Consider the following 26865-nt stretch of genomic DNA (forward strand, 5'->3'; position numbering starts at 1 on the left):
GGTCACGGCGCGCACGGAGGAGGCGAGGGCCGAGGCCGAGGCTGGGGCCGGGTTCTGGCCGGTGCGGCGGGCGGCGGCGGGACGGGTGCGGAGGGACATCGCTTAAAGCCGCGCACTAGGAACAGGTCCTTCCTTTTCCGGTCAGGGTTGCGGCGGAGACGGGAGGGAGCGTGAGGGGCTCCACCGCCGCCACCATGGTGAGGCGCGGCCGCGGGGGGCGAGCGGGGCGGGTGCGCCTGGTGGGCTGGCGGGCGGTGTGCCGGGGCTGAGGGGAGCCGGGCCCGGCGGGCAGAGCTGTGCCGCCAGCGGCCCCCGGGCTTGAGGCGTGGGTCGCCGGCCGCCATTTTGGAGTCGGCCGCGCTGAGGCTGCCGCGTGGAGCCGGCGCGGGGAGGCTGGGCCGGGCCGGGCGGCTGCGGCCGGGGACCTCGCTCCGCCGCCCGCTGGAACTCGCCCTTCTGCTCGCGCCGGGTGGGAGATGGGGCCCGCGTAGCCTTCTTGCTGCGCTCTGTCGTTTTTTCTTCTCAGTTTTCCTTAAAGCAAAGTACCCAAGATGGTATGCAAGCTTTTGAAGCAACGTTGGGTTAGAAGAGCTATTTTTGCAGCACCTTTTTTCTTTACTGTTCTTGTTAATCTGATGCAGGCTTTAAAATCCTTGGTCTGGAACCAGATGACAAATGAACACTCTTATTGTTAATGTAATTCAGCTTGTGATCCACTTCCTTCACCAAGACTGAGCTTGTGTGCTTGTGTTACAGGCTCTGCCCTAACTCTGGGAGTCAGTGTACCCAGACAAGTACCCAGTAATAGGTGCATAGATAGTACCTTTCTTGCTATTGGTTGGTTAATTCGGTAATATGGTTAAAATCTTTGAAATGAATTATGCCCTTTAGTGGGAAAGGGAAGGAAGATATATTGGTAATTCCATGAGCTACTAAAGAGACACACCTTATAATGCTAGGAGGCTTTTTTTTAGAAGGTTGCTACTGAGCCCAATAACGTATTTTGGGACATCTTATAGCTTTTGTTTTTTTGAAAGGAAGCTGATATTAGCTGTTAACTTTTGACTTTAGAACTGTTGAGGCACCAGACGTTGTGCAGAGGGCCCAGACTTCAAAGAAACTTCACTGATACTAACTTAGCTTCCTTGTAGTCATTGTGAGGCTGTATATTGTATTGCAGACAAGTTGGTTGCAACATTTCAGATGTTTAGCATAATCTAAATAACAAGCCTGTGGTAAATAAACACTTTTTAAGTGAAAATTATTGCTATGATGATGTAATTTGCGTCTTATCCAGTGTTCAGTGACAGTTGCCTGCTGTCAGCATGCTGGCACTGTTGAATTGAAGACACCTCCATTCTGAGCAATAATGATGCCTTTGAATACTAACAATTTGCTTTATTAGTGCTTAAGAGTTTTTCCTTTTTCTTTTTTAGGCTTGTGCTCGACCGTTAATATCCATCTACTCCGAAAAGGGAGAAGCATCAGGCAAAAATGTCACCTTGCCTGCTGTATTCAAGGCTCCCATCCGCCCTGATGTTGTGAACTTTGTTCACACCAATTTGCGCAAAAACAACAGGCAGCCTTATGCTGTCAGTGAACTTGCAGGTACGGTTTGTGCATAAAACATAAGGGAGTAGTCCTATTAGTGGTTGGTTTTAATGTAGGTGGGCTAAAACAGAAACAAAGTTAGACCTGAAATAAAAGAAGCTCTATTCAGTGGGATTCTGTATAGAAAGCAAGAAAACCATTCTGATTATGAAACACAAAAGTTTTGGAGGGTTCTGGGCTCTTATCTGAAATACGTATTACTGAAAGTATTGTGGCACCTAGATTCTCAAATGGAATTTATTTTCTTTGCAAGAAGAATCACAGAATGTCTGAAAAATAGCATATCAGGCAGAAAATCCTGGTGCAAAGCTGCATGTTATGGTCACTGCTCTGCGCTGACTACATGAGACTTTTATCTGAACTGCTTGTCAAGAATAAACCTATATAATTGAGCATTTTTTAGTTACTTCAAAAACTAGCAGTAGCAGATACCTATTTTCAGAGAAACTTGTGCTGGCAACATGCATATTCAGGCTTATTTCTGATGGTAATTCACATAACTGTTTTAATCTACTAGTAATAGCAGTACTGATTCAGGCCTCCAAATTGGGGATCAAGCTTAGGCATCGATATGTTAATGTACTTGATTCTGACCTAAACATATTTTTAATGTGGTAAGAGTTCATCTAGCTGATCAGGATTTGTTGTGCTGAAATGATGAGATTCCACTTCATTGGTCCGTGTTTTTGAACTGCATGATAACAGTGGAAGTTCTGATTGTCAGCCTTCAATTCTGCATTTCTGTGACTCGCAAAAATTGCACTGTTGACACTCTCTGAATTAAAATCTTCTGTTTCAGGTCATCAGACCAGCGCTGAATCTTGGGGTACTGGGAGAGCTGTTGCTCGTATTCCTCGAGTACGAGGTGGGGGAACTCATCGCTCTGGCCAAGGTGCCTTTGGAAATGTATCCTTTCATAGCTGCCACTTCAGTCGGGTGTAAAGCTGAGTTCTTCAAGAAGAAAAATGATTTTTAAGTATCTAAACGCGCACTAAAATTTTCTACTTCTTGAGGTGATGGCGATCTACAGCAATGTGGACCACGCAGAGTTTAAGATGACTGTAGTGTGATCGGTAGCTCCAGTAAGCAAACACTGGAGAAGAGTTAATCGATTTTTCGCTGGAGGAGTGGTGGATATTTCAGATCTTAAGATGCATACAGTCTTGCCGTGATGTCGTAATTTGCGTCTTACTCTGTGCTCAGTGACAGTTGCCTGCTGTCAGCATACTGGTACAGATGATTGACGAGCAGTTAATGCTGAGCAAGTATTAAAGATTCAGACTGGAAAAAGAAATTTGGAAAAGGTTATTCTTAACTGTAGATTCATAGATGTGTCGTGGAGGCCGCATGTTTGCCCCAACCAAGACTTGGCGACGCTGGCACCGTAGAGTGAATACAACTCAAAAACGTTATGCCATCTGTTCTGCTTTGGCAGCGTCAGCTCTTCCAGCACTGGTCATGTCTAAAGGTGGGAATTCCAGTGTGCTCATTCTTTCTCTGGAAACGTTTGCTTGCAGTTTTGTATTGCCTGAGCAGCATCGGTAACTGTGTGGTTACTTGAAATATGACTAAATACATAAAATATAACTAAATTCTCATTTAAAGAGTTTAGGATGCAGTCCCATTCTTTAGTAGATGCGTATTTTTGTTGTGTACTGCTTGAGGAAAGTACTTTGAGGCTACATAGAGTTGGATGTCAGGTGATCCTGCAGTGCTTCTGTGTCCATTACTGACACAAATCTTGTCTTGCAGTTCATGGTAACTGAAATTGATTTTTAAATGACGATGCCGTTCAGTTTCTGTTTATGCAAGCCAAAAATTATAATTAATCTTTACTTGGGTATAGAAAGTATTTTTTGAGGCAGACCAATAAAACTGCATTGAAACGTCAACTACTTTAATTACTATACCTGCCTGTTAGATACTGAATTTCATTTCCACTGTTCTTGATTTTGTATCATTTCTGAACATGCAAGACAGTACCTTGAAATCTGTATGGCCAAGATCAGTGGGTAACTTAGTGTATCGTAAAATTCTCATTAGGCCACCGCATTGAGGAGATTCCAGAACTTCCTCTGGTTGTTGAGGACAAAGTTGAGAGTTACAAGAAAACCAAGGAAGCTGTTCTTCTTCTTAAGAAGCTTAAAGCTTGGAATGACATCAAAAAGGTGAGCTGCTACAAGTGTATTCTCAACCCAAGTCGTTAGACTTTGCCATTATTATTTTATGAATTCTAAATAGTTTTGTTTTGATTTGATGCTACTAAAAATTCCTTGATAACAAAACTACAAGAAACTGTATAAATCAGAGTTTAAGCCACCAAAGTAAATTCCTTACTATGCTGCTTTACTTTCTCTGTACTTACTTCTCTACATTTCACTGTTACTTGACAATAATAGGTCAATTTTCATCTCTTAAAGAATGATGAACTTTCACTGGTCCGTGTTTCGGATAAGCAGTGATGACTGTGAAGTTCTGACTAGGTGGTTTTGTTGTGTCTTACAGAGATTTAGACTGTTCTGGATACTTACAGCTTTCATTTCTGTATAGGTTTATGCCTCCCAGCGTATGCGGGCTGGAAAGGGTAAGATGAGGAATCGTCGTCGCATCCAGCGCAGGGGACCCTGCATCATCTACAACGAAGACAATGGTATCATAAGAGCTTTCAGAAATATCCCAGGTAATTTTAAATTTGGTTTATATTTACTCTTACTGTTGGAAGAATATGTCTAGAATGATGAGATTCCACTTCATTGGTCCGTGTTTCTGAAACACATGATTTTGTGGAAGTTCTGACTTCTCATTGAAGTAATTGATATGTTGTCTTCAGGAATCTGATTTGGTGATGTTGAGGATGTTTATGTGAAAATGACATGATTAAACTATATTTGGAGCAGTAGAAATGAGGTTGTTAATTTTATCCTGGAAAAAGACTGATCCTTTCTTGTGTGTTTTGTTTGGGGTTTAATAGGCCGTTTCTGTCCTTAATGTGTATGTAACTTTAAAGCCAACAAAACTGTATCTGTTTCTGTCTACTTCCTGTTCAGTTTATCTCTTACTGTCTGTAAATTTAATTACAAATCCAAGGGTTCTCTTGTTTTTCCTACAGGAATTACTCTTCTTGATGTAAACAAGCTGAATCTGCTGAGACTTGCTCCAGGTGGTCATGTTGGGCGTTTCTGCATTTGGACTGAAAGTGCCTTCCGCAAGCTGGATGATTTATATGGCACTTGGCGCAAAGCTGCTACTCTGAAGAGTGACTATAAGTAAGCATAGCAAGCATTTGACGCAACTAAGTGGGCAAAAACAAATTTGGAAAATAACCTGTTAGTGTCACAAATTTTTCAGTTCAATTTAAGTATGGAAAATTAGTACTGACCAGGGAGTACTTTTTTTTTTAAATTCCTGTTTTTTCATATAATTAGCTATGTTTTCTTTCTGTTATCCAACTCACACTATGCATGTTTGTTTCACAGCCTGCCAATGCATAAGATGACCAATACAGACCTTGGAAGAATCCTGAGAAGCCAGGAAATCCAGAAGGCACTGCGTGCTCCAAAGTAATAATTTTTATCTAACAAATGCTGAGTGCCATCTTTTTATTAATTGCCAAGTGCAAGACTTGAGAGTGCAGAAATGTCAGTATTTAAAAAAAAAAAAAAAAACCATACATCAGCAGCATTTCTGACTTCTCAATTTCTGGGTGTAAATATCAGGAGTTACAGTTCCCCTAAATCAAATTTCAGAGAATGTTTTACAGACCTTGAAGATTTGGGGAATTGTCTCACATAACTAGATCCTTATGAGTTGGATATGCTTTTTCTCTGTCCTTCTGACAACATCATGAGCCTGTTTAAAAACTTATAAAGTTTAGTGAAGAGCTTACAGAATATAGTAAACTGCATTCATAGTATGCTAAAAATGTCCCTCGTTACAGGAAAAAGATTCACCGTAGAGTGCTGAAGAAGAATCCACTGAAGAATCTGAGAATCATGATCAAGCTGAACCCATACGCCAAAACAATGCGACGCAACACCATTCTGCGCCATGCTCAAAACGTGAGAATGGAAGCAGGTAGTATAATGTAAAGCATTAAAACCAATTCTGTATATGCCACTAATCTCTCTTTTCTTTTTCTTTTGCAGCGCAAACTCAAGGAAGAAAAGAAAGCAAAGGCACAGGCAAAGGTTGCAGCATAAACACAGTGCAGTACTTCATCCACCTAAGTTCAGAAAACTGTACTGTGGATTTACAGCTAATAAATTCTATTGAAACAATTAAATGTTTTCCTATCATTTTGGACACATGCATTTTGGTGGGAGAAAAATGAAATTCAGCAGCCTTAGGAAGTTGTTAATATGATGCTAATAAAATAGGATCTTAAAAGCATTATAAAAGCACATGTGGAAAAATACAAGTAGCACATTCACATTATTGTAAACCTGGAATGTAGAAAATGGTACTTGAAAGTAGCCATCACAACAGAGTATTCTGATTATTTAATACAGGCTGTTTTATTTTTTAAAACAATGTTTTAAAATGATGTTTGTCACCCAATATCCCACATTGACTTAAAATACCAATACATTATTTCCCACAAGCAGTGCAATAAAAGCTGCTCTTTCACTTTCATCATTATGATGTACTGGTTTACTGTGAAATGGTAACAATTTGTATTTTATGTTTTTTTTAAACTACCTTAACAACAAGTAATGCAGAACCTTGCTTTTAGGAAAAGCCACAAGTATGTTATTTTGTAGATTAAAAGCCATTTGCTTCTTTCATGGTCTCTTGGCATATATAAATTTTTGAATGACAAAGCTCCTCTGTAAGGATAGGGTGGAAGTACCCTGCAAACAATGTCTTGAGGATTTTTTTTTTTCCCCACTTAGTAATCCATTTATCATAAACTTTTCTGTGACTTAAAATACAAAACTAGCTTCCTGATTTTGCTTCATCTTGAGCAGGTTTTAAAATGGAAAATTAAAGAGTAAAAGGATAGTCCTGACAGAGAAGAGTTGAACTTCTTTAAATAGTATTGTCTGGATCTCAGATTTACCTTGTACCTGAATGTGTGTCATATTAGTGATTCTTAAAATTTAAGTATTTTGACTCTGAAGCCTGTTTATGCAAATACAAATCCAGACAGATAGTTACCTAAGTGTGCCGGGGGGGGATAGAAATAAGATTTTTCTTTAAATGAACAATATTATAGCTCAGAACTCACAGGATTAGATGTTAAACTTCAAAAGGTCAGGCACTGTCTCTGAATTTAGGGGGAAATTTTTAAGAACTGTGTAATGCAGGAAGCATTGATTGTTAACAGTAAACTATAATGGGCCACAAGGTGGCAGCTGGTAACTAGAAATGTGTTCCTAATCAACCCTTTCCTCTTCAGTTTCACAGTGATTCTAATTAGATTTTTCCTATGATTATCAGAATAGGAAGAAAGATAGATATGAAACTACTGTTTTCTGTAAATTGCTTTCATTACAGTGTTACTCTTTATAACACAGCCAGCTCCAGGAGGAACTGGGCACCCGTTTTGCTAGCTTGCTACATAAATGCAAGAAAAGACAATCCTCATGCTCAGAAGTCATGCTGACTAGGAACAAAGGGAATTGGGTTATCAGTAATAGTCACATGAATGGGTATAAAGTTGACTTTTAAGAATTAGAAAATGACTAAAATGCCTAAAGACTGAAGCAGGTTGGCCTACAGTTTTGTGGGGTTTTTAAATTAATTTTCCAAATGTATGGGTAGTTATCAGAACACAAGACTGACAGTCATTCTATAAGCACTTTTTACAAATTATCTTCTTTTTCTATCTTTCACTATTCTGAAATAGAACTAAAAATTTTTAATGGAGGAAAGATATGATATAGACTGCATCTTCCAGTTTCCACTAGCTTACTTTGTGCAAGAACTGGAGTTACAGGGGAGAGTGCAAAGTATTTAAAGAGGGCAAACACTCTATCAGTCACTTGTATGAAAGAGAGCTTGAAAATAGCTTGCATTTTATTTATTTTAGAACAAGTAAGCTGATACTTATGTTCAGTGTTACTACAATTACTGCTAAAAAGTATTCATTAATTCCTATAATACAAGTACAGTAGTAAGAATCTTAAATCTGACAAAGTATTAGTAAAATGCATTGATGCCACAGCCTTACAAAAATACAGAATGCAGTCTGTGATCTTAAGGATGAAGGTAATATCTGAGTCAAATTACTTAATTTTTACCTGTGGAGATTACTAAGTAAATTTCAAGTTCAGAGTGGAAATGAAACGTGATTTGTGATGTGCTTTCTCCCTTGTCCTTTGTGGCTGCTCTTGTACGCTTTGTTGCTGCTTCACTTCTGCCACATTCTAAAATCTTGTAGAAAGGTTTTACAGGCTGTGCTGCTAAAATGAGTGATCAGCCTGAGAACACTGACATCCTTTGAGGGAGAATCATTTATTTATGGAAGTAGCTTATGTAAGAAATCTATATATGAGGGAAAATGTATGCAAGTTTTTAAGTGTAGCTAAGGAAACCTTGTGTTATCTTTAACTTTTTTTTTAACTCCAGCTTGCACTCTATGCTGTCAGATGGAAACTGAAAGAGTGGACAGATTTCATTTGCTAATTACTCAGCTGTACTTGTTGGTCAGAAAAGCCAGACTGTTAAAATAGTCAAATTCATAGTATGATAAGGAAAAGAATAAATCCATTTATTAATAAAACATTCATTTTGTTTACTGTAAAAGTTCAAATGGCATATAAGGACTCTTTAGTAAACTTTCCTGTTTTTTATTCTGCAATATTTGTATTGAAATACAAATGAAAAAATAAAAGGAAAATAACTAATTGCTGAAATTAAAACAATTCAGAAAAAATTCAGTAGACTTGAACTGATTTTTTTTAATGGTTTCTTTTTTTTTAATGTGTTCATTAGGCACACATAAAGGGACAGCCTTTAAACTGGCAAATGTTTTCTTACAAAAAGTTAGTGGTTTGCATATGAATTGTTCCTTTAAGGTATTACTTAAAATTTACAGCAGCAACTTTATATCTTGAAAATGTAATAGTATGGATCTATGAGGAAAAAAATGTGTAAACCAAGATGCACCTTATTTTTTATTATGTTGGATAGTTTGCCAGACCTTTTCTCCTTTGAAATTTTATTTCAGTCTTCCCCTTTTTGCAGAATTAGCTGGCATTGGATTTAAATAAAACCATTCCTAATCATCTATTTCATGTGACAGGGACAAACCAGTAACCTCAATCACAAAGTGGTTTTAGCTATTCTGGATCATCTTTCTCTGCCTTCCCTCTGCCCTTTTCCTTCAGCTGGTATTCAAGGAACTATGAAGCTACTTCCTTTCTTTTAAAACCAGAAAGTGTCAAATTTCCATCCATCCTGCATATGGGTTTGTGCCCATTCTTTACATTATGTCACGCGTGACAGGATTCCTGACCTGAAGGGCTCGAGACAATTCAACTGCCAACATCCCGGCCCTGCTCTGGAAATCAGTGAATACTCGATGTCTTGTGTGATGATACTAGACAGACTTACCCTTAACCTTCTTAGCCATGTTATGCTATCAAAATCAGCATTGTAGGATCTGAAAATCTCAAGCTCTTGTACTGAAGATGGTGCCCTGCTTATTGCTAGCGCAGTCTGAAGACTAAAAACGCTGCTCCAAAGCGCGTCACTGATGGAAACCGCGGTTTCTTAAAGAGGCGCTGGAACTGCAGCGGCCTTCTGGCTCATGAGAAACCTCCCCCGACGCTCGCCCCAGGCACCTGAAGCCAGAGCACGGCGCAAGAAGGCGGCTGCGCACCTCGACGGCCCGCCCAGCCACGGCCCTCCGTGAAGGGGCGGCGGCAGCCGCTGGCGCCGCCCTCGCCTCAAATAGGGCCCCGAGCCCGCTCCCTCGGCGGTTCCCCTCCCTCTGCAGCCGGGCCCAGCCCGAGGAGGTCGCGGCAACACCCGGGGTTGGCGGGGTGGCCCCTGAGGCGGGGGAGGGTGGGGAGCAGACCTTTCCGCGGAGGCAGCAGGTAGCGGGAGCGGCGGCGCGCAGGGGGCGGCAGCTCGCCCGGCTCCTCCTCAGGCGCTGCAAATGGCGGCGCGGTGACGTCACGCGGAGGCTTCGCTCACCCCCCCCTCCGCTGCGGCGCTTCTGCCCGCGCTCAAGATGGCGCTGCCCGCTTTCCACGTCCCCCTTTCCCGCCCGCGGGGTCACGTGGCCGCGCGGCCGGCGGGGCGGTGTCGCGGCGCAGCGCTCCGCGCCTGAGGAGAGGCCGCGGCGGCGGGGCCGGGGCCGGGGCCGGGGCCGGGCGGGCGGGCGGGCGGGCGGGCGCGGGTGTTGGGGCCGGGGCTGCCGCCAGGGGGCCGGGGCGGCTGGCGGCGGGCCCCGCGGAGGAGGATGCTGAGCCGCCTGCAGGAGCTGCGCAAGGAGGAGGAGACGCTGCTGCGGGTGAAGGCGGCGCTGCACGACCAGCTCACCCGCCTCAAGGTCGGCCCTGGCCGCCGCCGCCGCGCCCGGCCGCCGCCGGGGAGGGGGGGGCGCCGCGGGACGCGGCCCGGGGCACCTGGGGGCCGCCCGGCGCCGTGGCGGCCTGAGGCGGTAACGCCATCGGCGGGGGCGAGCGGGCAGCGGAGGCCGGGACCGCCTCCGCGCTCCTGTTTGTTGTTGTTTTATCTTGTTGTTTGTTGGGGTTTTTTTTTGGGGGGGGGGTGTTAAGGGGTGTCGGCAACGCCCGGATGGTGAAACACCAGTAATCTGCTGCGTGACAGCGGCCTTGACTGCTTTGACCCGTTTCCTGTGGCCTTGTGGTGTATCAGGGCAGTTCTTACACGTCCTAGCCTTGATTCCCCCCCTCAGCTCTCTCACGCGATACATGCTGAGGTTAATGCAGCCCTGCAGCGGTCGTTGGCTTGTATCAGGCCCTGACTGGTGTTGGCATCATCCTCTGTAGCCTAATACGGGTTGAAGCATGTTGAAACGTCTTGTAAAAGCTTTGTTGCTGTTGTCATTGATTATTCAGAAATACTTCATTTCAAATTTGATAAGTTCTGAGAAGTAATTACCACAAAGATGATTGTTTTTCCCTTATTTCCAGGTAGAAGAGCTGGCGCTGCAGTCTATGATTAGGTCCAGAGAGGAGAATATAACAGTCCCTTCATCAGCAGTTGCAGAGGAGACTCAAAAAGTAAGGAAAGCCCTTGCCTATTGAAAATGAAGGGGACATGTTTTAACCCATAATGCTGTATAGCTGCATGAGTGACAGGCAAAGGAACGTTTTATTGATTTCTTTGAGTAGCTTTAGGTGTTTATGTGGATGGTTTTCATTTAGAGTTCTTAGATTGAATTTGTTTATCCTCATTAATTGAAAGGTTCAGCTACAAAATCTGTCCAGTTTGTTATTGTTTTATGTTTCAATTTAAGCTAAACCCAAAGTGATTTCACCTTCTCTTCCCTCCCCGAAAGCAGCATGTTGTTTCCAGGAGAACTGGGGAATACCTGCTTTGTATTTGCATGGTTTTAATTTGTACTTTATAGAGTTTCTTAAGCATTGTGTCTAATACTCTTAAATATGACATGCTGTTTTAGCCAACTGATCGTAGGGGATGGAAATACAAATATTATCTGAACTTTATACTAATTATATGATCAACTTGAATTAGTTGAAAGTCTTCTATGGAGAACCGATGCTCATCACTTTGGGCTCTTGTAGTCAGCAGTTTTAGTACCAAGATACAGTGATTTGAGAAACACTCAGTATTGCTTCTGTTTTTGATAACTGGCAAGTTAAACACTCTTATTATAACAGACTCTTGGGCAGATGGACAACGAGGCTGCTATCAATCAAACTGAATTACATCTAAGTCTTCAAGATCATGAAGAGGAGGAGGAGGAAGAGGAGGAGGAATCAGATTCTTGAAAGAGAAAAATAATCAGAGATGGTGATCTTGGTTTTTAATACAGACTCAGGAATTTCTTCTTCATTCATATAAGATTTGCCAACAGATTTTCATTTTGTCCTGCATATGAACTGTATGATATGTAAGACTTTTGGAGGGTTCTAGGGAAGTTTTACACTTACTTGAAGATATGAATGTCACAAGCTTGGCAGATCTTGATTACGTGTTAAAAGAATGAAAACTTGCTGCACAAATATGTAGCATAATTTTTTTTTGCATTTAAAACCTAATGTGTAGCTTACTACATCTTTATGTGTAGATCAGGAAAGCTGTTAATCAAGTCAGACTAATTTGACATATGCACTAAAAGCAATAACTTGTCTGTTCTTATTTCCTATTGTTGAAAAATAAAACCAGTTCTCAGTGACTGGTTGCTGAACCAATGATTATATATATAAAACCTCATCTGCATAAACTGGGAATTTTAAGATAGGCAGTGAGAAAAGATTTGACCAAGATTGTTTCCATGCTCTCAGCTAGTGTATTCTTGGTTATATGGAAAACTAAAATTCCGTTCCCTATAAATGTGATAGAGATGTAGGTGCATTGGGAGAAGTAGCTATTGCACTATGGGCTCTCACTGTCACCTTAATTTTGAGCACAATAGCAAGGTAGCCTCTCTTTGTACCCACTGGTGCTGTTCTTAAGTATTGTCAGTCTGACTATAATAGTGAAGTATTTTCTACTTCTTCCTCTTTCAGAGGAGTAACAAATTAGTCTTTTGTTTGTCTCCAAATTGTATGGTAAGAATAAGTTCACAACATTACTCGTAATAAGAAACTAATGTTCTTAAATTAGTTTTATTTTCTTTTTCCCCTCACAGTAACTCCATAGGTCAATGTAAGTCCATCTTCTACTTTCAAGTTATTTTCAAGGAGGAATATAAGGCATTTAACAACTTATAAGATGGAAAAGTGATGTGAAGTTCCTTCCACAGTTTCTTTAATGGTACAGTAACAAGTCAGTGCTGCTCTTAGTGATAGACAATATGTTCTGTCTCCTAATGGAATGCAGACACCATGTGGTGCAGCTGGTTATTTTATCAATTCTTAAAGAGTTGTTTGGAAGCACAGAAAACCAAACTGTGTTAAGCTGATTAAAAACAAACAATAAAAGTAATATGCTAACTTAGCCATTTTGTCAAGCTGTCTTACTAAGAAAATATTCAGAGCTATATCCAGAGTTGTTCATTATACAACTAGTGCATAAAGGTGCTGGTGCTATCTCAGTTTGGCATTAGTAGCTTAGAGAAAATAAGTATGCTTCTGAAGTTTGCCTTTAAGAGCAGGAAAAGAGCTTGGAAAAGTATCCAGTGTCCTGTGTGCAGTCAAAGTATATGATTCAACTTCCAATAAATTCCTGCTACTGATTGAAGAGAGCCTGTTTATTATTTGGCTCTTATTTGGCTTGTAGCTATAGAAACTAAATGTTACAATGTAAATATAGCTTCATCCTGTACTAAAGACTAATTACCGTGTGAAGAGGCTGGATGTTGCTCTGAAGGAGCTTAGAACTTGAGTACAGAACACTTAGCAAAGCCTTGCCAAGACTTGTAAGGGGAACAACAAAAAGTCTGAGCAGAAAACATTATAGTTTGGATTGTCAAATAATTTTCTTTAAAAGTAGGTATGTGAACAGTTGGTTTTGTAAGGGTCGCAGCAGATAATCTCTTTCCTTTCCTTGTTACGGTGCTCAGTATGGTTGTGGCATTGCACTCTGCTCCATGTGTTTCTGTCTTAAAAAAGGACTGTTTGCCTGCCTTTGTTTTGCTTCTGGGGAAATGGCATTCTGGAATAGTTACTCCAGGGTTTCATGGACAAAGGTGAATTCTGACCTTTGAAAAATGTTTGTCCTGCATGCTACAGTGTAGTTTTTCACAGATACTTTATATCCTTTCTCCCTATTACCTTTCATGGAAAAGTCCATTGCTTGCTTTTGGATTCAAATAGACAAGTTCTGGCAAACTAGCTTGCATGTTGCAATAAAGTACTTTTCCTGTTGTCCTACTACAGATTACTGTACTTGCAGTGTTCAAATTATTGCTGTATGTGGAGCAAACATAAGTAAAATGGGATTTCACATCAAAACTTGCTATTCACATACTGCACGTTTCTTTTACCAAACAGTAAAAAAGTAATATGTAGTATTTTTAGTGTGTTAGTGTGTGTAATTTGCATCTAATGCTCAGGACAGATTTTAAATTAGACTCAGTGTAGCCTTGTCACTAGTATCAATGGCCAGATTCAAGTCAGGACAACACAAAGACAGCCTTAAAAGTGTTAATAAATAATCTCCTACAGTTGATGGGTTATGGGCTGCCCAAGCCACCTTCTCTCTGACACTTGATGCTGTTGGCCAAGTGGAAGATAGGTTCATAGCTAGAATGATTTGGATGCCATTTGGAAAGAATGATCTAACCCTTGTCTGAAATAGCCTTTCAAGGAGCTAAGCTTTGTATAGCAGCGTTGTTCAGTGCATGTTAAGAGAGCAAGACTTTTTGCTAAGGACATGCAGATGTACCAAACCTCTCTGTCTCCCTGTTGTGTTTTACAGCAGTAGTTTTCAGCTTTTGGCAAGCTACGCAGTTGGTGGATGCTGAAGCCAGCCAAGAGAAGTGATGCTAGTAGAAGAAGGGGAGGGGGAGGAAGCAAAACCCAAAGCAGTTCCAGTGTAGCCCCATCACTCTCCCTTAGATACCTGCATGGAAGTTGGCCTCCCCACTGCAGGCTGGACCCCAACGTTCCTGCTCTTTTTTTGCAGAGCTTTACCCTAGGAAAATGCCTGCCCCCCCCTGCCCCTTAGTGGGTTACAGTGATGAACTGAGTACTGAAAGCCTACAAGAATCTCCCAAAAATGTTTTTAAGGCTTTAGCTACATTCGGTTTTTATAGACAATTTTAAATACAATATTTGTCACTTTCTATCTTGTCTTTGTAATGGGAAACCTTTTGTTAATCTAGTAAGTTAGGCTTTAATGGCACGGGAAAATGTAGAGTTTCTGCCTGAAGGGGAAAACAAATAGTGAGTAGCTTATGGTTGTCCTACTTCATGAACAAGGATTTGTATAAGCCTCTATAATACACATATGCAATTTCACACTTAGAACTGATGATAGTGCATGTGAATGTGTTTACTGCAAAAATATACAGAAAAAGAGTGTAATGTAGTAATAATTCAGTATCAAGGCCTTGGTTGATTTGATCTAATTTGATTTTCAGTTTAAAAAAAATCTTCACAAAATTACTTGATAATATATTTATTAGGAGAATCCATAGCTAAACATCTGAGAGAATAAAACAATAGAGGATCTTAATCCACTTTAGACACCAGACACACAGTTTTCATGAATCTTTAGGTTAAAAGGAAGTAAACTGACTGGATCTTTGTCTTGATTCTGTAGGACACTTCAAAGAACTAACTTTTAAAAATCAATTAGAAAGACATACATCACTAAACAATCCCAAGTATGATGATACATTTTAAAAATAAATATAGAAATATGAACAAGTCTACAATTAGAATATTGCCCTGTATATTCTGAGAAATACAGAGCTCTTGCCTTCTTTACTTGGAAAGAGATTGCTAAACAACAGCAAAATTGGAACCATTAGGCCTAACTTTCAGATACAGTTTGGCAGCAGCAAAAGCATGCTTGACAGATACAGTCTTTGAGGGTTCCTAACCCTTTTTGCCGGGAAGATTAGGTAAGCATGATTGAAGTACCAACAATTTACAAAGAATCTTGATAAAGTTCAAACAAACTGGGGCTAAGTACCACCAGTGCTGTTTTCATTAAGAAAGAATATCCATAATCACTTAAAATCAGCAAGCACTGTAACTTAAACATTTCACATTTTGGTCAGTAAACAAATGAATGTAAGCCAATACAATACCAATTAGTTTATGACAAATTTTAAAACGGTTTGGCACATGCTAAAGACATTCTTCCTTAAGAGGTGAAATACATGTTTGAACAGGTACAAGCTTAGGAAATAGGACCAAAATAGCGTTGTTCTTAACAGATGTACAGTACAAGATTTGCTCTTCCATATTCAGACTCCAGCAGCATGCGTGGGTGTACTCGGTTGGTTAAGGCCTATGGTTGAACAGAGCCATCCTGCAAAATCCACCTCCTCCGCTTCAGATCTCTTAATAAAAGCATGAATCTAAGCAGAGGAAAAGAATATATTAAACACCCAGGACTACATAATTAGTAAATTAATAACTGAGTAACATGAATTATAATAATCTGGTTTAAGTAAGCATGTGGTTTGCTAAATAATGTACCTATCTCGAACTGACCAGTAATTTTTTCCTGCAAGATTTTTTCAGTAGCCAGCATATGGAATGCACATGTTGCAAGATATTCCAGAGAAACTCCTCCTACGTAATGCCTATTACAGAATACTTACACCACAGTGTGCAATGAGGATGTGACTCAGATACGTAAGATAGTACTTTGTAAAATGTGTGCCTGCGCTTTCATACACAGTAAGTGTTTTTGGGTTTTTTTTTTTTTTTTTTTGAGATAGAAATAATCCCATTGCATTTTGAACCTTGCTGTAAAGTAATAATCAGGGCAGGGAAAGGCTTAATTTTCTGCAGTAGAAGTCCTTACATCCACCTTAAGTCCATGAAAAGATCCACAGAAACCAATCAGATAGGATTTCACATAGGAAAAAATGCACCATTTGTCTGTCCTGCCTAGTTCAACAGATTTTCTAAGATGAAGTTGATGGAGGAGGGAAAGAAGGGGGAAAAAAAAGTAAATTCTTCATTTCTCAGAAAAAGTTGATAAAAATAGATTGACTAAACTAGTCTGTAAAGCATGGAATTCTGTTCTCTCTTCCTCTTAAAAATAATCTATATACTGTATTACCGACTACTAAACTGAAGTAAATGAGATAATTCTTTCAGTAATCAGTTTAGTGTGTTGGGTCATATACTTGTTGTAATTATCAAATAGCAGACTGCAGAAATACCAGCTCTGGTCATTAAGTACTTAGTCCTAGTATATCCCTAGACTGCTGCAAAGCAACTGTGCAGCTGCTTTAACAGAGCCACTGGGGATTACTGCAGCAGTGGGAAACTGGACATGGCTCTTCCTTTTGCCCTTCCTTCTCTTCTGGGCTCCTTTATTGTCCCTGTTCTAAGGGTGTGTGAAAGCCTCAGCCCCCTTGGCCTCTGATCAGAGAGGTGGCTCCCTTCAAACTGCTTGAACTGTTCATACTGGGGGCCATGAACGACACCCTAGGCCACACACTCTGATCCTAATCTTTGCTGTCTCAGTTTCTTTGCTTAGGTCAGCTGAGAAACCCAACCCACATGCAGGTACTTTAAGAAAGAGAAGAACTTTCACTTACCATCAGTTGCTTCAAATCTGCTCTCTCAGCGGGATTTTTAATTAAACTGAGAAAACAGAAAAAGTTAAACTTAAGTTACATCTTAGCATCTTTTAAAATAAAGAGTAATGTAAGATCATCTTGGTATATTATTTGGTTCCTGATAAGACAGCATTCCAGATAAAAGTATTAAGTAACAAAGCACCTATGAAACATAGATCTAGGTTCATAAGCAGTTCCCTTCTGTGGTATTCACACATGCAGTTTTAAGTATGAAATCCTGACTTGTCTGATATTGTTCAGTGGGGGCAGGAATGCATGTCCAGAACCAAGCTGAAGAGATCAAATTCCTGTTTAAACGAAAACTCAACAATATGAACAATTTTATCCCTCAAGTTTCTTCTACCCAAGTCTTTTCAAGCTTTATCAATGAGGTCTGTTGGGTTACTGTTCCTTCTCTTTTGGAAACAGTAAAAACATATCTAGCTTGTAGTAAGTAAAACAACTTTTTAACATGTAATGAGCTATCTCCTGTAGCACTGAATATACAAGTTCAGTGCAGTTTAGGTTTTAATGCTATCCAGGGATAGTGGAAGAGTTCGTGTTCTGTATCACTGAAATGCAATTGGAAGAATGCAAAGTAAGTATACACAGATGGAAGAATGCAATAGGGATGTTAGTTCAGTGAAGCATTGCAGAGAGGGAAGAAAAAAAAAAAAAAAGGCATCTGGATCCTGCAAGACTTCTGCACTGTTTGGAATGCCTCCTGCAGAATAACGCTGTGAAAGGTTACCCATGACAGAAAGCCTGATCCTTGCTTTGCATGACCAGAGTCCATATAAGTACTGTGCCTTCTTTGTGGTTGAGAAAGTATTAATCCAAGATATACTTGCCCATAATTACACCTAGAAGCAGAGATCATATTTTAAGAGGGGAACATCTCTCAGCTTTGGGGTTTTCTCTGCATGCATGTGCTGTCAAGCTGGTGCCTCCAAAATGAGCTTTAGATGCATTAACAGTTGGAGAAGGAGGACTGAGCTAACTGAAATTACTTCACATTTGCCGTGGCCTACAAAGCAATCCGAGTCTCTGCCTTTCAAGTTACTGACACAGAAAGCTAGCATGGCGACCTCAAATGTGTCCCTTCAGAATTCAGCAGTAGAGAAAATACTCACCATTTGTTAACGAAATCTTGAAATTCAGAACCAAAGACACCATTGGGCAGTTTCGGAGGTGGCTGAAAAGAAAAACCAACAGTCTTCTAAAGCAGAATAAATACGTGATGCTACACAACCTGCCTAGGGATCTACCAAATATGTCTTGTCTTGGGGTAAAGCTGAATAATGCAACCCTTACACTACCCATGCCTTCTTTCAAAGCTGAGCTCCCAAATACCAAGGCAGACTTCAGTATTCATGCCTATGAAAAAAGGATGCACTGTCACATGATTTATAAGAGTAAAGATGTTGAGTTTCACCAACAGCTAATTTTGGTTATGACTTTCACATTTTTAGGTATATTATTGGTATTTTTAGGTGCATCAGTAGTAACTGGCCCAGAGACCATTTGCATGGTGGGGTTCCTCCCCATTCTCTCTTCACAAACAGATGCTTGCCACTGGAACACTTAAGGACTACTTTTGTCCACAACAGATGTCCAGATGTGCCTGTGTGTAGGACAAAAACTTCCATCTGCAACTCTGAGCTCACACACAAGCAAAACTCACTGGGGATGTGAGTTAGGGGATGTGCTGGCAATTCCAGGTATTGTATAATCTAGCCACAACAGATGCCTGTCTGACCCAGTAATTAAAAACTGAAACAGTGCTTACTACTGCTTGGACAAGTGGGATTCATTCTGCTTCTACTTTGAAGGAAGCTGTAGTCTGGCAGATTAGTTTGGTAGGTGGGGCTGTCTATAGCATTCTTCTTCAAATCACTCCTTAAAATTCTTTTGCTGTTTTCAATGCCAAACACTCTTGACTATTAGTAAGTGGTGGTAAACTGTACCCATCACCTACCATCTTGACTAAAGCTCCCAGTTCCTTTTACTCACTTACTTGTCTCTATGGTGCCTAGGATGCCTTATCTTAGATTGTAAATGCTTTTGGGATAGTGTTTTTACAGCGCTCAGTACGACTGGATCTTGTTACATCTTCTGGGCTCTTAACTGCTACCACGATACAAGTAAGAATGAGTTGTAATGCAAAACTACGATCAAGCATATAGCAGGGTACACTCACATTGTCCTCCATGAGGAGGAGTGTTTATATTAAACTCCTTGCAACAAACTGCTGCTATAAAAAAAAGCTGTTACATCTACAGTATTAGAAATGGTACCTGAAGGGGGTTAACGCTATCTCACCGAGCTGTCTTTAAAGAAGGCACAGAGCAGCATACAATAGTTAGCTTTGTGGTATGCTGTCTCTTTACTCCTAATCTCCTATTGGGGAAGGGATGATGCCCTGCATGTCATTACTTCCATAATCCTTTTAATGTAAGTATTCTGTCCCAGTGAAATAGTTTGTTCAGGTTCCGAACTCAAAAAGAGTTCTTACAAAAAGATAAGAGGTATTATATAAACCTGCATATTATTATTTTGTTCTCCATGGCTGTAGCAGCTGATGTTGGAGATTACTTGCTCTATAGCATAGGTGGCAGAATGTAATTTCGCCAAATTCTCAACTACTGCATTTCAGACCATAGTGCCTTAAGTAATCCAAAGATAACTCTATTCCAAGAACAAGTACTGTCATATTAAGACAGCAGTATACGTACAGCAGCGTGAAGAACAGGCAAAAACCAGTCGTCTTCAGAGAACTATGCACCAGCTATGATTTTTAACTAAGTATATTAGATGTACCTTTTTATAATTTATTCATCTGGAATAATTATTTTATCCAGCTTTTAAATGACAGCTAACATGATAATGCAAACTATATACATATATACTTTTTAGAAGTACAGAAGCACTGGAGTTATCCAAGCTTTGTAGCACTTGTGAAAATACTGAGAACAGACTTACCAATTCTAAAATACCTATCTCCACTAACTAGCCTTGTAGCTTAGTTATTTGGAAGATACAGTAATTAATAATGAGGCTGTTAATAAGACTAAAGAAAGAACAGAACAGTTTTGTGTATGCTTGATAGTACTGTTTGCTACTAATTCTCCTATCAGGTTGTACAATCCAGGTTGAAAAACCCATAAACCTGCTTAAAGACTTAAAGGATGTAAGGGAACAAACTAAAGTTTTTCCAGGAATAATTTAAAAATCAAATCAACACACTCATACCAAGTATGTGTCTCTTGTACTGCACTATTAAAAGATCAGAAGATCTGGCTTATCATAACACTTACCCAACCCTCCTCAAATTCTGGACTGCTTTAGAAGTAAATTAGTACAAGTGCAAATAGCTGGTTACCTCATTGACGATGTAATCAAGAAGTTCAAAGATTGCCATTGGGGGTCTGCTGTCTGGTCCATAGGCTGAAAAAAATTATATGAAAACACACAATGTTATTCTCCTCCTGTGCTACAGGTGTCTTAAGAAACTAACAGTCATATACTTGCTTCTTATAAGGTGGATTTGCTGGACAGTCAGTAAAAGATTTATAGGAAAGAAGTGGAACAGCAATAGAGCACTGCTTTCATGCAAGGAGAGACTATTCTTTCAAAGTCTGATCCAAACCATTAGCTTCACTGGAAGTCTTCCCACCATATTTTAATAAGCATTGCATCTTAAGGAGAGGAACCGCACCAACATAATGTATCTTAATGGTGCTCATGAACAGCTTGGTTATTTCCAAAAGGATCTCTGGTCCCGATTTTCAAGCTCAACATACCTCCTCAGAGTGAGACTGAGCCAGGTGCCTAAAGCAATCCTGATTTTTTTCCACAGTTTAAAGCCAGACTAGGCAGATCAACACCAGGTAAGTAACAACTCTATGCAGACAGAGGTGGATTAGAAAAGAATCTAACAGATTTTATATCTTACCTCTGGAAAACTTGGCTTAGTTTCAAATGTCTTTTAGACACTGCAGAGGTGCCTTAGTGGTACAGATGCAAAGCTACTCAGTGAGGCTCAATAAGGCTTACATCAGCTTTATTTTTTCTAGTTTTACTTGCCTCCCATGTTGCAACTTACAGCTCACTGGTCGACCAGGTGTTCTTTGCCTGGGTGAGGTCTCAGCAACTGGAGAATCTCCCTCTACTGGGCAGCCAAACAGTAACTCAAGCTCCTTAGAGTCCGGAGGAGGAATTGGGTATCTGCCAATGGCCATTTCTACCAGTGACAATCCCATACTCCAGATATCCGACTGCACTGAATAATGAGTCCCCTGTAGTCTTTCCGGCTATTAAAAGGGGGGGGGGGGGGGAAATGACAGATTAAAGTACTGCAACAAGAAAGTCAAATAAAAATCACATCCAGCAATAGCCTGGAGAGAGTGAAAGATAAAAGCCAAACTTGTTAGTATGACATGTTCCAGTCAGTGACTTATTTATCTCTTTCTTTACAGCTCTCATCAGGACTTGCGGAATTTCCATGAACACTTCAAATAATCACTGCAAGTAAGTTTTGAGGCTTTTTTTTTTTTTAAGATAATGCTCTTATATTGTTATTTTACTTCTCTTTTCACCTAGTATCTAAGTGTTGTAACTATTAATAGTGACATGATTAGAGAACAAAAAAGCAGAACTAATATAGGCAGCTAAAGATTCACCTCTTTCCGCAAGCAGCTGCTCTTGGTTTCTTTTTTTGGGACAGAGAGAAGGTGGCTGTATTGATATGAATCCAAAAGTGACTGTGTGTTTTAGCAATAATCTTGTGGTCTGTGACACTGCTACGCTGATACCATTCAGATAGTTCCCTAGGGCAGGAATGCATTTATGCAAGGACTACTATATACATGCACAGTTTTAGCTCCATTTTCAAATAACTTAAGTAAATCAAGCTCTATAATCCACTGAAGTGATATAAAGTGTAACATACAAATTGAATGAAAAAGTATTATGAAGCACATACAGTTTTCCTGGAGGTATTTGAGAAATATATATAAGGTAGGAAGACAGACACGTTTTGCCCAGCTTAACAGCCACTTGCACATTATGGGCTGACAAATGAAAAGGTATTAGGCTTTTATTGAGAAAGACCAAAAAGAAAGGGACAAAGGAAAATAAGTTAATTCAGGATAGGTTGTATACACATGCCAATCTAAGCATTATGAAAATGCATGCAAGTAAGACAACAGGCTCAGCTAACATATATTCTCTATTAGTTTTAAGAGACTTGGACACTGGAGAGACATTTACAGGATTTGGTTTTTTTTTTTTTTGGTCAGTGAAATCATCATTTAAAACATATCTGGCTATCCCAATCACATTGCTCTGAAGATCCTTAGATTTGCATGGTGTACCCATCTTCTAATTCTAACAAACTGAAACACAAGATGAGTCCTGAACTCCTTTCACTCAGTTTCTGCGATTGATTTATCAGTACATTAAATGCTGAAGATGCTTTCTGCAGTTTTTAATATATTAATCCACATTTTGAGAAGTCTTAGCACAAACAGATCAAAGGACAACATTCATTATGCTTTTCTGTCATTCTCTTCCCCCGCCCCAAACCTGTTTTTTCTCACCCTAAAAAGTTCACATTTTACAAACGTTACAGGTTCTTGCCTGACTATATTCCTATTTTGGAAAAATGTATGAAATAAGAAACTTACAGAATATAAGTATGAGGTGCTACTGCAAAATCTCTTCACCCTGCTATAAAAGGCACTTGTTACTTTGGTAAATTAATTTTGTAACATTTACTGAGGTCATACTTAAGCCTTCTCCAGTGTCCCATCTGAGCTAGTTCCAGAACTGTGTGGATAAGCTACACAACTGCTGGACAATGGACTGCTGGGCAAAAAGGAAGATACACAGTAGATCTTCATAAAATACAAATGAAAATTAGAAGGGAGTGAATGAGAAATAGCAGAACACACACACATAGTACTAGTTAGTACAAAAGCTGCAGCTAGAAAACATCTTTAAGTGTCACCGATTGTACAGACTTTCTCATATGGCAGAATATGATGTTGTTTGGCCCATAACAATTCTCTAGCTGTTATTTGAAAAGGTTTGCTAGGGGAGACACTAAATGAAAAGGTACTTCAGACACCATCAAAAGGAATAAATAAGATCACCATCATGGCTTGGTCTGCGACATACAGTCACAGCAAGCAAGGCTAAGTCTCAGTCTAGTGGAAATAACAAATTAATGGAAACAGAAGGTAGTCAGCACTTTGCTCTACTTCCTTCTACTGAAAAGAAAAAGGGAAAGACAGTTGTATGCCAAATGCCTAGAAGACATGGAGCTGTGAATTATTTTTCTGCTAATTAGTAACAGGCCCTAAATGTATGTGGGAACCTAAGTCACTGTTTTAGTTCAAGTATGTTACCAATATTAAATGGCAAAAGGAGAAGACTGCATCTCTGATCTGAACAGCAGGTCCCATGCTGAGCAGAAGCAGCATTAGGCTTTTTATTTTAAGTTTAAAGCCCACACAGTTTCAGTCCTACAGACAAATCTCTGAATACGCTGATGAGTTAATAGATTGTACGCTGAAGTGTTAAGAACATTAGAAAAGAGATCTGGATTTCTATTAACCGTGACTTTCGTGTAATACAGAGAGTTCCTCTGAAGAAGAAATCTCAAAGTATTCCTCATGTCCAGGAATACAGGATGCTCAGTAAGTCCCAAGTTAGCTACCCTGGCCTTGTTGACACTAGCCACTCCCATGCTTTCCCCGGTTGCCACGGCTGGTTGGGGCCCCGAGAGCAGCCACAGCAGAACCACTGATGAGGCAACAGCTTGCCTACGTGACCGTAGCAATGCTGGAGTGGAAAAAGACTTAAGGAGAACAAGCTATAAACGCCAGGGTTTTTGGAAACGCATGTATACAAAACCCAAATACATCAACCAATTGGATTTTGCAATGTAGATGCAACTGCATCTCTTTTGTAATGTTATAAAATATTCCAAGTTGCTTGGCTTTTCTTGCAACAGTTCCCACCACCACCACCCCAGTTTGATAAGATGCTGGAATATTTCCGGAATGCAGAAAGTGCTGAAGTAGAAACTATGACTAACAACAGCAGTGGCAAGTTTGTTTCTTGTTTGATCACTGGAATCTTGATAACTATACCATAACGTATAGTAAACTCAAAAGCTAAAAAATCTATACTTACAGACATGTAGGAGCGTGTGCCAACAAACGAGTTTGCCATAGAATCTATCAGTTGTCCACTGACACCAAAATCACAAAGCTTGATTTCACCTCTAGAGTTTACCAAAATGTTAGATGGTTTAACATCTGGAAAAAAATGAATGGATGATTTATATATATAAAATCTATAAATGGGAAATCTGACAATGAAAGTAACATGAAAGGTGAAAATTACCATGTGTCTCTGTTCTCCTTTTAGCTATAACACAGTTCCTAGCCCCTCTCTGGGAACACTCAAGAGATTTGGTTCCCTACCCAGCTCCATTTCATAGGCTCTCTTTTTATATATTTTTATTTTTATATATATAAAATATATATATCTCCAAATGAAGAGAAACTTTTTGAAACACAGGTGCAAAGAGGCTGTTAGCTTTAAGAATGAATTGCACCCACTTTCTTGGCTTTCAAATATTTGGTTTGGACATCTACAGCCTCCTTGCAATGACTAACATTCAAAATATGCTGATGTGGGCTTTCAAACTTAACTCCTATTTAATGACGTTCTTTTGTCTAAAATAGTTAATACAGGGGCCCTATATATTTATTTCACAAAGGTCAATAAACTAAGGCAGCCTCACCATCATCCCGAACTGAAAATTTGTGTACACATACACATAAATCATCCTGTAGCAACAAGATTCTTGGAGAATGCATTTAAAAAAAAAAAAAACAAAAAAGCTCTAAAAAATAATTATCCTACTATTGAAATGCCACACTTAAAATACTTGGAGACTGTTTACCTGTGATAGAACCTCTCTGTGATTTTAAATTCAGCACTTAATCTAAATGGAAACTTAATGAGGGTCACCGGTAGCTAGGCAACTAATAACAGCTATTTATGAATGCAGAGAGACTAAGAACAATTCTTTAGTATTTCTGAGATAAGTATTAAAAATTATTTTAATATAACTTACTGCTTATCTCGTCATTACCAATGCACTATCAAGCTAATTAAACAACAGCTCACATTTGCAAACCAACACCACAGATTAACAATAAAACAATCACTTTCTTCAAAGCCCATTTATAGTGCCCAGCACAGCCTACTAGAATTCCTGCTTAACAGGGGACGTCTGACCACTGTGGACCACACGGATGTAATTTGTTAGTCTGGTTAACCTCACTCAAATCAGTGCAATCGAATCGGAGTGGGAGAGAAATGATACTTGCACTAGAACATTTAGCTGTAATCAGTTAAAATACAAGACATGCCATGCATCATGCAAGCAGTTAGAATATATAAAGATTAGAAAAGGCCATGGAAATGGCTACAAGTGGACAGATGAGGCAAAACCTAAAGTAGCTTTCAGGAAATTGGCTACTTAAACTCAAAAGTGGACAAATAAACATAGACTTGAAAACGCAACTTCACTTTAGACTGCTGCTATTTGAGAGACGATTCAGAAGGCTACAATCTGCAGCCTTTTTCATCATTTTCACTTTAAAATACCTAAAATACATTCCACGTATCTTTCATTTGAATGATCAAGGAACTGAGTCTAGTTTGCGACATCAACAGGATGTCACTGGAAAGGTGATACTAATGCAACTCCTCATCACCAGAAAAGATCTCCATGCAGAAGGTTATGCCTCACTGAACGGGGATCTGTGGAGACTGAAAGTTAGGAGGAAACTATATTTCAGTTGTCCACCTCCTGCCCTGCCCCTCATCCCCATTAAAAAGAAACTTTATCAAAAAGGTAATGTTATTTGCTTTCAGAAATACTGGCTACAGTTTCTGATTCCTGACATCACCTTTCCAAAATAGAAAACTGAAATTGTCCAGGCACGCTGAAAACAGTGTTTCATGGTGATCTGTGTATGCAAGTTTTTCTAGGTTCAGCTACACCACAGTGAGCCTACAGCATGTCCACTTAGCTTGGAGCATGCATCAGCCCATAGAAAATCCACATCATGATCTAACATATAAACTATGCCCTGGTCTTAACACAGACAAAATCATGCCTGTGTGCATCTTCCTTCCCCTGCAAAGAAAGTTTTTGCCTGGTACAGTTTTCTTCCTTATGAGTTAGGTCCCAGAAGAGGGACATGTATTTTATGTGTCTTATTTTTAATTCCCAGTCCCTGGGAAAGTAACTGACTTATAAACAATGTTCTCTGCTATATATTTACCTCCTGTAAGAGAGGCACAGGTCCTGGTTAGGTTGTGGAGCTATTTACCAGGCAGGAACCAGACCATCACACACTGGTTAACTCAGGGTAGGGAGCTCACACAGAGGCGCAGGACCTCAGCAGAGAGGCACGCTTTGGTGTCCTTCTGGGCTGACGGCCAGATCTTCTGCAAATTCTGCCTCCTTTGTGGAAACTGTGACTACTTGTAGACACCTCACCAAAGGTACCATTCACAATGTAAAGGAAGAATCCAATCTGAGCTTAACATATCAGTCTAACACTCCAAAAAAGCAGATGTTGGTCGGTGCAGTGAACAGGCAGCAGAAATTAAAAAGATTCCTAGCTACTCAGGAATCTTCACCTGAAGCTCTGTTTAAGAGCAAGGTAGAAGAAACAAGTGTTCATAAAATACTTTGTAAGTGCTGCAGCATCTGGGCAGATTCCAAAGGTCATATTTGTATTAGTACTACTCACATTTGCACATCTACTAGTTCAATTTAGAATGCAAAAAAAATACACACTTCTCTCCCT

General features: G+C 39.9%; 3 protein-coding genes and 5 non-coding genes across 10 annotated transcripts in view; 7 read left to right on the top strand and 1 right to left on the bottom strand.

Annotated features, from left to right (window-relative positions):
- Window positions 1-74: 74 nt before the first annotated feature.
- Window positions 75-5893, top strand: RPL4 (ribosomal protein L4). Its single transcript, XM_026121750.2, has 10 exons — window positions 75-197; window positions 1437-1608; window positions 2411-2517; window positions 2941-3079; window positions 3655-3779; window positions 4162-4291; window positions 4721-4877; window positions 5088-5171; window positions 5549-5669; window positions 5757-5893. Exons 1-10 carry the CDS (start codon window positions 195-197, stop codon window positions 5808-5810), a joined length of 1092 nt encoding a protein of 363 aa, XP_025977535.1. The 5' UTR covers window positions 75-194; the 3' UTR covers window positions 5811-5893.
- LOC112996328 (small nucleolar RNA SNORD16) lies at window positions 1266-1366 on the top strand. Its single transcript, XR_003262410.1, has one exon. It is a non-coding gene; the product is annotated as a small nucleolar RNA SNORD16 (small nucleolar RNA).
- Window positions 2261-2332, top strand: LOC112996322 (small nucleolar RNA SNORD18). Its single transcript, XR_003262405.1, has one exon. It is a non-coding gene; the product is annotated as a small nucleolar RNA SNORD18 (small nucleolar RNA).
- LOC112996327 (small nucleolar RNA SNORD16) lies at window positions 2776-2875 on the top strand. Its single transcript, XR_003262409.1, has one exon. It is a non-coding gene; the product is annotated as a small nucleolar RNA SNORD16 (small nucleolar RNA).
- On the top strand, window positions 4028-4094 carry LOC112996326 (small nucleolar RNA SNORD18). The gene has a single exon (XR_003262408.1). It is a non-coding gene; the product is annotated as a small nucleolar RNA SNORD18 (small nucleolar RNA).
- Window positions 4341-4411, top strand: LOC112996324 (small nucleolar RNA SNORD18). The gene has a single exon (XR_003262407.2). It is a non-coding gene; the product is annotated as a small nucleolar RNA SNORD18 (small nucleolar RNA).
- A 3940-nt stretch (window positions 5894-9833) lies between the features above and the next one.
- On the top strand, window positions 9834-13591 carry SNAPC5 (small nuclear RNA activating complex polypeptide 5). Of its 2 annotated transcripts, none has more exons than XM_064517856.1 (3): window positions 9834-10222; window positions 10719-10808; window positions 11430-13591. In XM_064517856.1, the coding sequence occupies exons 1-3, from the start codon at window positions 10022-10024 to the stop codon at window positions 11538-11540; spliced, it is 402 nt and encodes a 133-aa protein (XP_064373926.1). In that variant the 5' UTR covers window positions 9834-10021; the 3' UTR covers window positions 11541-13591. The 2 variants fall into 2 exon arrangements, with proteins under 2 accessions (XP_064373926.1, XP_025977449.2); XM_026121664.2 differs by having other exon boundaries at window positions 9843-10111.
- A 1228-nt stretch (window positions 13592-14819) lies between these two features.
- MAP2K1 (mitogen-activated protein kinase kinase 1) overlaps window positions 14820-26865 on the bottom strand; it is a 42830-nt gene continuing 30784 nt past the window's right edge. For both annotated transcript variants that reach the window (XM_064517855.1, XM_026121662.2), the window contains exons 6-11: window positions 24164-24288; window positions 21069-21276; window positions 20346-20410; window positions 18097-18158; window positions 16943-16988; window positions 14820-15745 (exon numbers count right to left, since the gene is read on the bottom strand). In XM_064517855.1, coding sequence (XP_064373925.1) covers window positions 15632-15745; window positions 16943-16988; window positions 18097-18158; window positions 20346-20410; window positions 21069-21276; window positions 24164-24288 — 620 coding nt within the window. In that variant the 3' untranslated portion in view covers window positions 14820-15631. The remainder of the gene's footprint in view (window positions 15746-16942; window positions 16989-18096; window positions 18159-20345; window positions 20411-21068; window positions 21277-24163; window positions 24289-26865) is intronic.

The sequence above is a fragment of the Dromaius novaehollandiae genome, chromosome 10 (genome assembly GCF_036370855.1).
Source record: "Dromaius novaehollandiae isolate bDroNov1 chromosome 10, bDroNov1.hap1, whole genome shotgun sequence".
NCBI classification, from domain to species: Eukaryota; Metazoa; Chordata; class Aves; order Casuariiformes; family Dromaiidae; genus Dromaius; species Dromaius novaehollandiae.